Source organism: Podarcis erhardii (genome assembly GCF_964252035.2).
Source record: "Podarcis erhardii genome assembly, chromosome: 7".
NCBI classification, from domain to species: domain Eukaryota; kingdom Metazoa; phylum Chordata; class Lepidosauria; order Squamata; family Lacertidae; genus Podarcis; species Podarcis erhardii.
Window position 1 is genome coordinate 22306321 of NC_138511.1, and position 15915 is coordinate 22322235.

Genomic DNA, 15915 nt, shown 5'->3' on the forward strand with positions numbered 1-15915 from the left:
GGGCTCTTAACCCCTCTCAGCACCCTTAACAAAGTTTCCAGGATGCTTTGGAGGAAGCCATTACTGTTTAAAGTGACGTGATACAGCTTTAAATGGATAGTGTAGATGCGGCCTAAGTTTCAGCAAGACTTACCTGTGTACTCTCCTAAAATCATGCGGGACATGATGACGGTAAAAATGGGGGCGGAGCTTTTCACTGTCTCAGCAAAGGAGACAGCTACGTTCTTCAGACTGACTAGGCCCAAGACCACAGTTGCAAACCTGAAAAGAGAAGAGGGGTAACAAAGTTTTAAATAACACAGTTTTGGTTTTTTTGGTTTTTTTGTATAAAAGCAAAACAGCCATTCTCAGCTGCTTACAACATGTTTAGATATGCACACTTTCAGGGGGAAATATATCTTTAGAAAGGCATATTTCTGAGAAAATATATTCAGAATGACATATTTAAATAGGGATTGAAGTATGGATTCTCATGCAATTTTAAAAAGAAATTCACAGACTGACAAATGAACACATGCAAAAGTGAAGCAGACTTGAATCTGTTCAGTCCAATGCGAGATATAAAGTAGCCACATTATTTCATATATATATATATTTATGAACAAATAAATAAATGACAAGCACACCTCTCCTTAGGGGTCAGCAACCTCAGTCTTGCAGGCCAAATGTGGCCCTCCAGTCCTCTCTATCTGGCCCTCAGAACTCTCTTCGAGCATTTTTGCCTGGCCAGATTATGTCTTTGAATTCATAATGTGTGTGTGTGTCAAAACAAAACAAAACAAAACAAATTCCTTCCAGTAGCACCTTAAAGACCAACTAAGTCAGTTCTTGGTATGAGCTTTCGTGTGCATGCACACTTCTTCAGATACACAGAAGTGTGCATGCACATGAAAGCTCATACCAAGAACTGACTTAGTTGGTCTTTAAGGTGCTACTGGAAGGAATTTGTTTTGTTTTGACTATGGCAGACCAACACGGCTACCTATCTGTAACTGGTGTGTGTGTGTGTGTAAGCTAGCTTAGCAGGGAAAGGTAAAAATTTACATGTATTGCCCTGGCCACTTTAAAAAAAAATAAAACTGCTGGCCGCATCTACCCCTAGCATGGGGCCCTCAGAATGTTGGCCATAAGTGAATATGGCCTTTAGAATTAAAAGCAACAACAACAAAATCCCCATTCTTGCTGCTCAGGTGGACATTCTCCTTTGCGTTGAAACAGAGGTCCAGATACAAGATCTGAGCTGAAAGAGTGTGTGTGACCTTTTGATTACTTTATTGCATATTTTTTTTATTACTGATGAAAGATACCACCTCCATTTTAGACACTGGGAAAAGGAACGGTGGTTTCCCCATCCCTGCCTTAGAAAGATTTCTAGCCGCTTCTTACCTCATCAGCCCGACAAACAACATGATCATGAGGAAGTTGGGAGGGTATGAGACGCGGGTCTTGTGCTGGTAGAGGCAGCAAGGGACAAACATTTTGACACAGCCGATGAAAGTGGTAGACAGCATCTGAACGGCACCTGGGAGGATCAGAGCCAGAATGAGACAGATCCTTACCGCCCCTGTTGCTCTCCCTCCCATTCAAAAAACCTGCACGTAAGGCTTGGTTATGCTCTATGATAAATATGGGGCTTGAACATTCAAACACCCCATAGACCCTGGGTCTCGTCTTACCCTTTTGGTGGGGAGGGCTCAGTGGCACAGCATCTGCTTCTCATGCAAAAGGCCCCACATTCAATCCCAGGCATCTCCATGTAGGGCTGGGGGAGACTCACAGTGCTTCAGTTCCTAGAGCAGTTTAATCATCAAGGCTTCTTCCCAGGGAATTCTGGGAATTGTAGCCCTGTGAGGGGAATTGGGGCCTCTTCAACGTCTCTCAGCACCCTTAACAGACTACAGCTCCCAGGATTCTCTGGGGGAGGCCATGAATGTTTAAATGCTGCTTTAAATATATAGTGCAGAAGGGCTGTTGCCTGGATACAACTCAAGATATATATCCCACTGTTACTCAAACACACACAAATAAACCATGTATACTGGTTGCAACCGTCAGCTTGCCACTTAAAAGAACAACAACAACACAAACAAACAAACAAAGGTTTGCTCCAAGCTATGTTAGTCAGGCTGCAGTAGTACCATGGGCATCAAGTGAGCAGGCCTGCTCTAACTCCAGCCCCGTTGGTTTCAAAGGGATTAAAAAGTTACTAACTTAGTCTAGATCCAACCCATTTTGTACACCAGGGATGGGGAACTGGTGTCCCCACAGATGCTGAAGGAGTCCCTCAGCCACAGTCTGCACGGGCAACAGTCAGGGATGATGGGAGTTGTAGTGTGGCAAGATCTGGAGGTTCCCCACCCTGACCAAAACTTTGTATACAAGGTGTGGGGAACCTTTTGCCTTCCAGATGTTGCTGAACTGCAACCCTCAGGATGATGGGAGCTGTAGCTTGGCAACATCTGGAAGGCCAAAGGTTCCCCAGACCATTTTCACAGAGCCATAGGATCGTAGAACAGGTAGCTCACAACTTACATGCATTTAACCTGGGCGCATTCAGCTGGACAAGTATTAAAATAAAGGGGGGAGACAGGGGGGGCATCTGAGAAAAAAAAAATTTGCAATCCCACCTGCCATGGGACCTAAAGTGTTTTGACTATATGTGGTTGTGGCTTTGTGCCCTATCACAACCTAGGACCCTCGTACCTACGGGACCGCCTCTCCTGGTATGCCCTACGGAGGACCTTAAGATACATATATAGCAACACCCTAGAGGTCCCGGGCCCTAAGGAAGTTAGATTAGCCTCAACCAGAGCCAGGGCCTTCTCAACACTGGCTCCGGCCTGGTGCAATGCTCTGTCTCATGAGACCAGGGCCCTGCGGGATCTGATTTCTTTCCGCAGGGCCTGTAAGACAGAGTTGTTCCACCTGGCTTTTGGCTTGGTTGGAATCAGTTTGATTCCCTCCCCTCTTTCTTTTTCCTTTCTCCTCCTATGAAGAGATTGCACCCTAATGTTTTAATGTTGTATCTTAATCTTTTAAATTGTATTTTAATCAACTTGTTTTTATTATTGGTTGTTAGCCGCCCTGAGCCCGGTCTTGGCTGGGGAGGGCGGGGTATAAATAAAAAAATATTATTATTATTATTATCATCCCTGGAATGTAACCTCTGAGTAAGCTGAGAGACGCCTGCATTGTAGAGCAGGAAGGAACTCAAAAAGTCATCTGGTTTGACCCCCTGAAAGAAGAAGTACTTACCCAGCATGCTCGGCTCCCCTTCCAGCAGCGAAAGGATGTACTTGTTAAGAAAAAGTGTGCAAAAACTGAAGAAAAACCACAAGGTGAGGTAGATGAGTGCATGGGAGTTCCAGATGCCCAGGTCCGACTCAATGACAGTGGTTTCAGTGATGGTGATCTTCAAAACATTCTCCTCTGGGACGCTTTCGCTTCTGGCGATGACATACTTCTCGTTCCGGGAATGGAAGAAGGAGCCGAGCTGGAAAAACCCTTTGCTTTTGGGCTTCTCCTCCAGGAGAGAAGCAGCAGCGGCGACACCATCAGCATTCTCCAAATTCTGGACGCTTGCAAGGGAGGCCATCTTGAGGCCCCAAAACAACAGTTGTTTGGTCTGGGCCCAGCGAACATCGGCCAAATGCGAAGCTCTGCTTAAGTGGGAAGAAAGGTTCAGCGCCTCCAGCAGTCCACACAGGCTATCCTCCAAAGTTGTTCTTGCTCACAGGGAACTTCAAGTGCTCTTTCCAGAGTACACTTCCATTCCCTGCATTAAACAAATAAATAAATATTTTTTAAAATCAATTAAAAAAAAATTAAAGAAACACCCCTCCCCTAAAAGGTTTGTGAAATTTGATTTCACATTTCCTAGGGATTATGATTTCAGAAGCTAGTCTAGTCATTATTATTATTATTATTATTACTACTACTACTACTATTATTATTATTTTACTGTGTTCCATAAAATGTGTTCTTATAGTTGTATACCACCTTGGGATCTTTTCATAAAGGGCAGTCTATAAAACTGAATAAATAAATAAGAAATACTAGTCCACAGTCAGTGTTGTATACTGGTTAGAGTGTCACGCTAGGACCTGGGTTACCAGGGTTCAAATCTCCCACTAAGCCATGAAGCTCAGTGGCAGTGTTAGAAACTGGGATAGAAAAGCTAGGAGCCAAATGGCTTTGGGGCCTGGGTTGTGGGCGCCAAAACAGAATGTCTAGTCACCACTGGGGCCTGGGGTCAGCAACACTTTTTATTTATTATTTTGGTAAGCATGAATTAATATGCAATTCACTTAAGTGACACATCGTTAATATCACATTTTTAGCAGAAACTGTTAATGCATGTTTATTTTGGTGTTTACAATAAAAATATTGGTACCATACTTCAGTTTTCAAAACACTCTACTCTTTATTGTTAAACTCCTTAACATATTCGAGATTCAGGTAGGTAGCCGTGGTGGTCTGACACAGCTGAAATAAAAAATTAAAAAAAATTGTCTAGTAGCACCTTATAGACCAGCGAAGTTTGTTCTGGTATAAGCATTTGTGTGCATGCACACTTCTTCAGATACAAACTTAGTTGGTCTATAAGGTATTACTAGACAATTTATTATTATTTTTATTCCTATCTTTAACATATACTTCGAGGCTTCAAAGCACATCCGTTTCAGCAATCCTTGAGTGTCAGCCGGGCGCAAAAAAATGCCACCCGGACTTTTTGAGGGCTCACAAACGGAGAATCTTTAGGTGCAAAATAAGCCTGGCACCCTGCTAATTTCAAACACTGCTCACTGGGTGCCCTTGGGCCAGTCAGGGCCTCTCGGCCTAACCTACCTCACAAGGTTGTTGTGAGGATTAAACACAGAGGGAGGAGAACTATGTATGCCACCATGTAAGGTGAGATATAAATGCAATAAATAATAACAAATAATAACATCTGTGTCAGCCTGATGTTTTCAGGAAGGATCAGTGGAATAGAGCAGCAGTTCCCATCTGGTGGTCCGTGGACCCCAGACACATCTCATTCAGGGGGTCTGTGGCACCATTCACATAACAAAATCTACTATAGAGATATCAAAAATTTCAAAAGTAGGCGGTTCATGACTTTTGAAAAACTGGGGGTCCTCAGTACTTAACTGATTGGGAACTACTTGTATAGGGAATCTGCTTTGCAGCTTTGATCCCTAGTATCTCCAGGATAGGGCTGGCCCTATCCCCCTCTCTGAAACCCTGGCAAAACGCTGCCAGTCTGAGGAGACAATCTGGAGCTAGATGGACCAGTGATCCGACTTCATATAAAGGAGCTTCCCGTGTTACTAATTCACATAATCCCTGACTACTGTATTGACTTGCTGGCTGAGAATTGATAGGGAACACTGCCGAACATTTTGGAAACCACCAAGATGAGGAAAATCTGTTCTCAGCATTCAAAACTCCCATCCTTCTAGGTGCATTTTGCAACAGGGAATTTCATTAATGCGAGCAGTTTCGGAGTTCTGGGCGCAGCACTGAGCCTAAGATTTCAGATTAAAACTGCCACTGCTGGAAGAAAAGGAGGGCCTTTTTCTGCCTCCCCACTTCCAGCCACTCTCTGAAGACTGAAGAAGGGACCTTCATAAGAATATTAGGGAGGCGAGCAGGGGGAGTATGGCTTTTTTGCAGATCAGATGAGGACTAGACCATGTGAGAAATGAACATAAGATTTTAGCTGCAGTTCATTCATTTTCAGCTTTGTATTCTTGTTATAAGAAAGCGTGTTATGGACTCCATTGCGGTGCCCATAACATAGGTTTAAGGTGCCATTTAGCTCCTAGTTTTCATCTCTCTGTTTCCAACCCTGGCTGTTCTATAACAATGCAATGCCACCATCTTTGATCCTACAGGAACAAAATCAATTGTACATAGACAAAGCTGTTGGAAGGGACCCCCTAGGGCCATCTAGTCCAACCCACTGCAATGCAGGAATCACAGCTAAATAATCCTCCCTCCCCACCTTATCGTCAGAACAACCCTGTGAGTTGGGTTGGGCCAAGAAAGTGACTGACCCAAGGTCACCCAATGAGCTTAAGGGCTGAGTGGGGATTTCAACCTTGGGCTCCCAGGTCCTAACCTGACACTCTAACCACAGCGGCATAAGAAATAAGTATACCACCAGCCCAACTGGGCACTTTCAAAGCTGAAAATGATTTCCTAGCTACTATCCCTGTGAAATACACAGTTATCAATTCTATTAAAAATGCACGCAATTCTCTGTTAAAATACAATATAGATTCTCTTAAAATACTCTGCTAAATCTGTGTTGATCTTCAGTTCCTCCCCCCTAAAAACAATAAATCCTTAAAATGCACACAATAGAAGTATTTGCCGTTGAGTTGTCATTCTTAGAAATGTTTACAAAAATTCCAAGTAATGATTCACAGCTGTTTGAACAGACTGGGCTAGAGCTCTATAAGTTTTACTCAAGAGTAGACCCACTGAAATTAATGGTCCTAAGGTGATCATACACAAATTGGGCAGTGTGTTTAAATCACAGTATCAGCATGACACTGTGCAAATATACTTAAAAAGTACAATGGGGCTTCATGCCAGTTAAGCATGTATAGAATTACAGCCTAAGATTTATTTCTTCAGTTGCTTACACACACCCAAATCAAATATTTCGGTTCAAATTCTGAAGGTAATTGGCAGGGGAGCGTATTTTTGGGATGCAGGGCCTCTTGGGGATTTGAAGCCTCTTGGAGAAACCCACAACAACATTTTAAAGCCGTTGCACAGATCTCGTTCCAAGCGCCAGCTCAACAAAACCACAGCGGGTTGACTAAAACTGGCTTCTAGACAAATAAATCAAGAGGTAATGAAATATTTACCCTCTAACCTCCTCAGCAATTTTGCAAGAAGCTGGAAAATGGAACAGGGAAGACAGCTGCCATAAGAACTTTAACCAGTTGGCTGAGCTATTAAGTTGGCATCGAGACAGATGCGGGGGAAGGAAAGAACACAGAACAAGCCAGTGATTATATGCCACGTATTTTGGAAATTCTTTCTCAGCCCCCAATCTCACTCTCTGCCAGAATGTATGTCTGTGTTTTCAAAAACAACGAGGTCGAAAACAATACTTGGTGGCCACTACAGCGGCAAAAAGACACTCATAACATTTCCCAATATTTACCTTGGAATAGAGATGGAGGGGGGTCAGAGAGGACCACACACAGAGAAAAAGATTTGAAAGTTCCATTAAAGGGTTCTCCACTCCACAAAAAGTGGTCGATCCTGCTGTGCAGTGGGCAGTGTGGCACAGTGGTTAGGGTGGTGGACCGGGGAGACCCGAGTTCAAATCCACCCCCACCCCTGCTGGGCTGTGAAGTTAATGGCATGACCTCAGGCGACAAGCCACCAACTCTGAGCCAAACCTACCTCACAAGGTTGTTGTGAGTATAAAAGGGGGGAGAGCTCCTTGGAGAAAAGGTGGGGTATAAAATGTAATGAAGTAGTAAGAAATAAATGAAATGTGGGGGATAACAATTGATTAAATTGTGAATTATTTCAGGGTGTGCCATGGGAAGCAATCCATAAATTAAATGTGCAATAGCTTATATTTTTGGAAGCTTATATTGTTGGAAGCAGTGTTTAAGGGGACTTGACCCTAAAAAGGAACCAAGTAATAGTAGACTGGCCATATATGTATGTATATACTTTCCATACACCCACCTGCATTAGCCATTTAAAACAGTACAATATCACTTTAACAGTCAGGGCTTCCCCCTGGGAACTGTAGTTCATAAAGGGTGCTGAGAGTTGTTAGGAGACCCCCATTCCCTCACAGAGCTACGATTCTCGGAGTTGTTCTGGGAAGAGGGATTAACCCACTTCTGGTGAGCATAGTACAGTGGTACCTCCGGTTACGAACTTAATCCGTTCCGGAGGTCCGTATGTAACCCCAAACCGCTTGTAACATGAGGCGCGCTTTCGCTAATGGTGCCTCCCACTGCTGCTGCGCTGTCGGTGCACGATTTCCACTTGGGAAATAACTAGGGCAGGAGACCAGCAAAACTGGCTAGTAGCTTTGCTTAGTCTGCAAAGAACGAGGGCAACTCTATAGCCACCTCTTTTGAAGCAGCAATGATAAAATTTAAAGAATCAATGTAAGAGCAACTGTATACTTTGAGCGACAGTGACCTATTTAAGCAAGAATCAAAGCCAAGAGCTTTAATTTGCAAGTTAATCTTACATTTAATTTATTTTACTAAAGTATTTGGTACAATTCTGTGGGTCTGTTCATCTCCTCTATCCCACTACTATATGTAGTAGAAGGTTAAAGGAACAAGCTGTGACGGTATCCACAGTAAAGTAAAAGGTTAGGTAAAGCAGGTATATTTTCTTTAAACTGTACAAGGCAGGGAGCCTACGGGAGTTCATAAGAAATTGGTAGGATAGTAAACCCTGGCTGGGCCCAGCAGGTAAGATCCTGCACAAGCTCCTATTGTTGTTGTTTTCCCTTTTCTTTTATAACATACCTCATTGCTTTCCAGATTTATATTTAACTGTAAGCTATCCCGAGAGCTAGATGAAAAGTGTTCTTAATAAAATAAAAAGTATTTCTTTTGGTGCTCCGCTCTTAACTTTTTGTGCTGATAGCTCTTGCTGGTTTGCGTGATTTCTCGGGGGGTGGGGTGCTTTCTACTTTACCTAATTTTGTGGGATATGTTTTATCATCTACCATTTCAATGTACAAGGAGCCTCCTCAAGTTTAACAAGGAATAGGGTTGGGTCCAGAGTGACTAAGGTAGTTGAACTTAGTGTTTAGTGAAATCAGTTGAAGGTAAGTCATGAATCATTTGTCCCAATGATTTCAATGGTGCCCCTAGTTCAAATAACTTAGAAGATTTGACAAATTTGCAGAGGCTAGGTCTATCCTAGTTCTGAATGAAGAACTGTGAGGCAGGTGCTGGGATTTTGTGGATGAGGTGGGAAGAAGAGTGCTTCAGGGAAGAGTTTTCTTTTTATCAAGAACAAGACGTCCAGAACTGCCACTGATATCAACTATAATGCTAAGATCTGTAACTTTTAAGATGTTCCATTTCCCACTCCCTCCCACTCATTTCCCCCTCGTGCTTCAAATCTCTTTATATTGTAACCTGGGGGCAGAGACAGTCATTTTTGAAAGCAACTTTGAGAGACCCTTTGGATACAGGATGGGACACACATGCTATAAATCAATAAATAGCATTTACTGCGGGAGGCAGTGGAAGACAGGAGTGCCTGGCGTGCTCTGGTCCATGGGGTCATGAAGAGTCAGACACGACTAAACAACAACAACAACAAAAGCTAAGTAGAACCTCCATGTACATGCACAGAACCACAAGGGAGCTACGCTCTCATGCCCTGTTTCAACAGGCCTCTGGCCACCCTCTGTTGGAAACGGGACACTTGGCTAGATGGGACTTTAACCTAATCCAACAGGGTGCTTATTAAGTAAGGAGGAAGATTAGATAAAGTGATGATGGTAAAGGCAAGTCTATCAGCATTCAGTTAGTCACGATTTCTAAACAGACCTTCCATATGCAAAGGCCATTTTGCCTTTTTTTCTTTCCTAATGGGGCAGTTTCAACTTACATAATTCTCAGAGTCAGGGCATAGCTCCAGGCACACAGTTTTTGAGAGGGCATGAACCAGGCACGCCCATGCAGGTGACCCCAGCATGCTGCTCCTTTCTACCTGCCAAGGGCCACGTTGACCAGCCGGGCTCCCCCCCCCCCATAGGCAGGCAGGAGGCACAGAGTGGCCCTGCTTTGCTCTGTCCAGTCCTCACCGTGGCGTCGCTGGCGAGGACTGAGCCAGTTCCCTCCACCCCGCCCTGCGCCCCTGCACACACACATGGCCCGGACACTGCCAACCAAGATTTCATCAATGGTGTCTCCCCAAAATTTTACATATCACTTGGGAAGATAGGCGAATTAATACCAGTGCACTGGAAGAAGCAAAGATCACCAGTGTCAAAGCAAGGATTCTTCAATATAAACTTCGTTGGATTGGTCATGTTGTTCAGATGCCTGATTATCGTCTTCCAAAGCAACTACTCTATTCCCAACTTAAGAATGGAAAGTGTAATGCTGGTGGTCAACAAAAGAGGTTCAAGGACTCTCTCAAGGCAAATCTTAAAAAATGTATTATAAACACTGACAACTGGGAAACACTGGCCTGCAAGCTCTCCAATTGGAGAACAGCCTTTACCAAAGGTGCCATGGGCTTTGAAGACGCTCAAACTCAGGATGAAAGGGGGAAATGTGCTAAGAGGAAGGCATGTTTGGCAAACCCTCACCATGATTAACTCCCGCCCAGAAACCTATGTACCCACTGTGGAAGGATGTGTGGATCCAGAATTGGCCTCCGCAGTCACTTACAGACTCACTGTTAAGACCGTGTTCATGGAAGACAGTCTTACTTAGCTACGAGTGATCGCCAAAGAAGAAGAGGAGGAACATGTAAAATGCAGAAAGTGTCAGATTTAAACTTGAAAGATCAGGGTTCACACTCAGTGACAAAGCTCTTTGATGATCGACTATATACCCTATCATGGCCTAACCTACCTGACAGTAATAAATATCATTCTGTACCTAATCACACACAGAGGCAATACTGATCCTGGAAAAAGCTTCCGGGTCTAATCCAGGTCAAGTGAAGCTCTTGAAATGCAAGAAAAGCAACTGTCTTAGACTTCTTCCAGCAAACACCACCAAGAGTCTCATGACATGTTAAAGACTAACCAATTCTATTATGGGACGTGTCTTCTTTGGACTAGAGTCTTATTGAATCAGATGCATTGGGATTCAAGCCATAGCTGTAATTTAAATACACCTAAGTAACAGAGAATGATTATTGTAAAGCAGTGATAGGGAACCTTTCTTAGCTTGAGGGCCACCTTCTCTACTGGGCAATCTTCCAAGGGCCAAATGCCAGTGCTGGGCAGGGCCAGAGACAAAATAGGTGGAGCAGCAAAGATAAATGATACCTTTTGTAGAAGACTAGTTTGTGCACGCACGCACACCTCCCGCTCCAGCCTCCAATCAGAAAAGCAAGAGTTCCAGCCAGGCTGAAACACTTGGGTCACTGATGGTTGTGGCTGGAGCGTCCCATTTGAGCTCAAGGCCTGAGTCCCCCCCAATCAATGGAGTCAAATGAAAACAGTGGAGCCAAATGAGCACGGGACAAAAGATGCCAAGCACCTGATAATTCTTTGCCAAGCTTAGCTGACAGGTCAGCAGTTGTGGCTTCTGATCTTCTTGGATTTCTCTTTATCAATTTCTGGAGGAAACATCGGCATTAGATCCATTTCGGTCCTGTTTCCGTCCTGGTTTTGGGACGGAGACGGCTCTGGTTGCCCTAACAGATGATATCCGTAGACAAGTGGATCGAGGCGGGTCAGGACTGCTGATCCTTTTAGATTTGTCAGCAGCCTTTGACATGGTCGATCATGATCTTCTGGACCACCGCCTCGCAGACGTGGGGATACAGGGCATAGCCCGTAACTGGTTATGCTCTTTTATCTCTGGTCGGGGACAGAGGGTGGCACTAGGGAGGGAAATGTCGTCTCGCCACTCCTTGGTGTGTGGAGTGCCGCAGGGCGCAATTCTCTCCCCGATGCTTTTTAACATCTTTATGCGCCCCCTTGCCCAGATTATCCGGAGCTTTGGGCTGGGCTGTCACCAATATGCTGATGACACTCAGCTCTATCTGCTGATGGATGGCCACACCGACTCGGCCCCTTACACACTCACCAGATGCTTGGAAGCTGTGGCTGGATGGTTTCGTGGGAGCCGATTGAAACTAAATCCTTCAAAGACAGAGGTCCTATGGCTAGGTCGGGATGGCATGGGGATGAGGGACCAACTCCCTTCTCTTGCGGGGGCCCAATTAATGCCATTGCCTTCCGTTAAGAGTTTGTGTGTAATCCTTGACGCCTCCCTTTCCATGGAGGCGCAAGTTACAGCAACAGCCAAGGTGACATTTTTCCACCTTCGCCGCATCAAGCAGTTGGTCCCTTACCTTTCCCGCCCCGACCTGGCCACAGTGATCCATGTGGCAGTCATCTCCAGGCTTGACTACTGTAATTCGCTCTACGCGGGGCTGCCCTTGAAGCTGTCCCAGAAACTCCAGCGGGCACAGAATGCTGCAGCGAGGCTCCTCACGGGGTCTCTGCCATGGGAGCATATTCACCCAGTGCTTTTCAAGCTGCACTGGCTCCCGGTGGAGTACAGGGTCAGATTTAAGGTGCTGCTTTCGACCTTTAAAGCCCTTCACGGCCTAGGAGCCTTGTACCTACGGGACCGCCTCTCCTGGTATGCCCCACGGAGAGCCTCAAGGTCCATAAATAACAACACCCTAGTGGTCCCAGGCCCTAAGGAAGTTAGATTGGCTTCAACCAGAGCCAGGGCCTTTTCAACTCTGGCTCCGGCCTGGTGGAACGCTCTGCCTCATGAGACCAGGGCCCAGCAGGAACTGATTTCTTTCCGCAGGGCCTGTAAGACAGAGTTGTTCCGCCTGGCCTTTGGCTTGGAGCCAATTTGATTCCCTCCCTCCCTCTCTTTCTTTTTTCTTTTCCTTCTCCTCCTGCGATAAAGCTACATTTTAATATTTTAATGTTCCATTATTTTAATGTTGTATTTTATTTTTGTTTTTAAGTTGTAATCATTCATCTTGTTTTTATTATTGCTTGTAAGCCGCTCTGAGCCCGGCCTTGGCTGGGGAGGGCGGGGTATAAATAAAAAATATTATTATTATTATTATTATTATTATTATTATTATTATTATCAATGTGATATGTCTACTGTTAACAATGCCTGCCTCCCCAGGACAAACCGGTCTGTCTCTATGCAAAAGAATAAGCAGCCACAGCTCTGACACCAGAAGCCTATTTGACACCAGAGGAACTGCAAAAGGAGACTCCAGGGTGAAATGACAATGGATCAAGAGGTTTGATTCTATTAGTTGAGGCCTGAATGGAGACACTGGTTTCCTGTCCCACTCGAAAGGCAAAGCTAGGGTGGCAGTCACAAATTATTGGTGTCCTGAATGGTCCCTGTGCTTTCTCCTCATCCATTTCAGTTTCAGCTGGGGCTTATTTTTTGTGCTTCTTTCCTGCTGAAACCTGCCATTCACATTTTTCTGCACACCCACCTGTGCATCTATATTACTGCATTTATATCCCACCTTTGTCCCCAATTAACTCAAGGTAGAGTCCATGGTTTCCCCCTCCTCACTTAGTCCCCACAATAACCCTGTGAGGCAGGTCAGGCTGAGAGGCAGTAGCTGGCCCAACCTCACCCAGTGATCCTCAGGCCTAAGTGGAGGAGATTTGAACCCTGGTTACCCAGATCCTAGTCTGACACACTAACCACTACACCACAACATCAGTGTGCTATTACCTACAGGTACACACACACACACACACACACACAGTGTGGATACAGGTACAGAGACACCTCTACATGATCTGGTGAAGTGCCAAAGAGTTCATGGCACAATTAATCCTTTGGGCTGCATACCCACCTAACTTTTTAAAGCACACCCTGCAAGATTCCTGGGGAGCATAGTTTACCTCTCACAGAGCTCTTAACAACTTATAGTTCCCGGGATTCTTTGGGAGAGGAAAAATTGTGTGTTAACCCTATTCTGTGCGCACACAGCCTTACTTTAAGGCGCTAATTTCTGATTCAGTTCCAGGGTTAATTCAAAGACCACCACTACAATACCACCACTGCCAGCCTTTATTTCAACTGTATCTACCCCCCCCCTTTACCCTTGGAAGGGGGTGCGTGAGCGGACTGGTATCCCTGGTTCAGCCGATGAGAAATACACCCACCCGTACCCACTTCAATAGTTTGACCACTACATTCAGAGCTCCTGAGCCCTGGCAATAATTCAAAAACCATCCAGGCATCTCCCCGCCCCAAAATTAACAATTGCAAGACGCCGCGGCAGAACTAACCATTCAAAGAGACACACACAAACACGCACCGCGTTGCTGTGCTGAACACACAAAACAATATATTGCAATCCCTGCAGCGCAGCCCTTGCGGGGGGGGTAGGGGGCGCTAAGATTTGCAAATGTCTCCAGCAACTTCCCAAATTTTGGGGTGGGGGGGGAATTACCCCCGCCACTGCAATGCAATCGCACAATGCTAGCCCCCGACACACCCACCTGCCTGCGGTCCCGGACAAGTCTTGCCTTCCCCTTCCGCAGCCATGATCACGGCCGCCTCCGCGGATGGAGAAGCCCCGCCTGGTCTGTAAAGGGCTCCTCCTCTGATCGGGCGGAGCAAGGTGTTGTGGGGAGTGAGAAAGAGAGCTCAAGGTCCCCGGTTCGAGCCCCACATCGGGCAAAAGATTCCTGGATTGCAGTGGGTTGGACTGGATGACCCTCGCGATCCCTTAACAACTCTGCGATTCTATGAATGCGATGAATACTTTAATTCTCAAGGTGACGGAGAGCGACTGGCACTTAGGACCAGGCTCCTTTGCCCGGCCCCAAACCTGACATCGCAAGGTGACTGTGCCTCAAGGCACGTGCAGAGCGCGACGAATTTCCCGGCATCTCTTTTCCGGGTTGCTGTCGTGAGAGATTTTGCAGCTAAAGATAACTAGCAAGCGTTAGTTAATACAAGAAGGGGCTAGCGATATAACATAGTTGTAAGTTTCTAGAGACGACTCAGGTCAAACACCCTCACCTTTGGGGAGGGAGGAAATAATGTTTTTTTCTCCTTCTTTCTTTCTTTCGCCGCCATGAAGCTGAAATATTTCCAATAAGCAAGCAAACAAAATATGAGAAAATCCAAGTTTCTAGTCCACTTGAGGAAGTCCCCCACTTTCTTTACCCAGGAATCAGGAATGAGGGGGAAGATGTGTGAATGTTGTGGCATACACAATATATTTAAAGCCGTCAACTTTCCCTTTTTTGTGGGAAATCCCCTTATTTCAGCGCCGTTTCCCGCTGCTTCCCACTGCTATCCTGGATTGTTAGATATCTCGTAGACTGTCCCCAGGACAGGTGAGGCTGCTGATCCCTTATTTTTGAGGCTGCTGATCCCTTATTTTCAAATCTGAAAGTTGACAGCCATGCCCCCATCCTAGAATGCTAGGAATTGTAGTTCCTCCCTCACAGAGCAGCCTAAACAAATTACAGTTTCCAGGAGGAAGGTGTAATTTAAATGCATGAGTGTCTGCACAGACAACCCCCCCCCCCGCCCCTACCGCTCAGTTCCTATGGGCACTTCAAACCTAAAGTTGTTGTTTTTTCTGCAAACCAGCGCTGAGGAAACTGGCTCGCCTCTCAGAATGGTTCAGCTCTAGACAACATGGTCAGTGGTCAGGATAGGAGTTGTAGAACAATGACATTTGGAGGGCTACAGGCAAAGGAAGTAAGGGTTGAACGGGGCTGATGTCCATTTATTCCAATGGGTCTGGAATAAAACAAAATGAGCCTTCTATTATTCTACTCTGAGTAGGGTTAACACTGGCTGTAACCCAGCGTGCATCACTGTAAACTTTCTATCTCTGTAAATCCACTTTTTGTTAAAGCTATGGTTTTCCCAGTACGTAGTGATGTATGGAAGTGAGAGCTGGACCATAAAGAAGGCTGATCGCCGAAGAACTGATGCTTTTGAATTATGGTGCTGGAGGAGACTCTTGAGAGTCCCATGGACTGCAAGAAGATCAAACCTATCCATTCTGAAGGAAATCAGCCCTGAGTGCTCACTGGAAGGACAGATCGTGAAGCTGAGGCTCCAGTACTTTGGCCACCTCCTGAGAAGAGAAGACTCCCTGGAAAAGACCCTGATGTTGGGAAAGATGGGGGGCACAAGAAGAAGGGGACGACAGAGGACGAGATGGTTGGACAGTGTTCTG

At 45.4% G+C, this 15915-nt stretch overlaps 1 protein-coding gene across 3 annotated transcripts in view; it reads right to left on the reverse strand.

Moving 5' to 3' along the window:
- SLC35E2B (solute carrier family 35 member E2B) overlaps positions 1 to 15915 on the reverse strand; it is a 32934-nt gene that overhangs the window by 16388 nt on the left and 631 nt on the right. Inside the window, exons 1-4 of one of the 3 annotated variants that reach the window (XM_081871185.1) lie at positions 14213 to 14336; positions 3256 to 3775; positions 1387 to 1522; positions 134 to 261 (exon numbers count right to left, since the gene is read on the reverse strand). In XM_081871185.1, coding sequence (XP_081727311.1) covers positions 134 to 261; positions 1387 to 1522; positions 3256 to 3595 — 604 coding nt within the window. In that variant the 5' untranslated portion in view covers positions 3596 to 3775; positions 14213 to 14336. Of the gene's footprint in view, positions 1 to 133; positions 262 to 1386; positions 1523 to 3255; positions 3776 to 6881; positions 6953 to 14212; positions 14337 to 15915 lie in introns of those variants that run through there. The other 2 variants (XM_081871187.1, XM_081871186.1) reach the window with 2 other exon arrangements.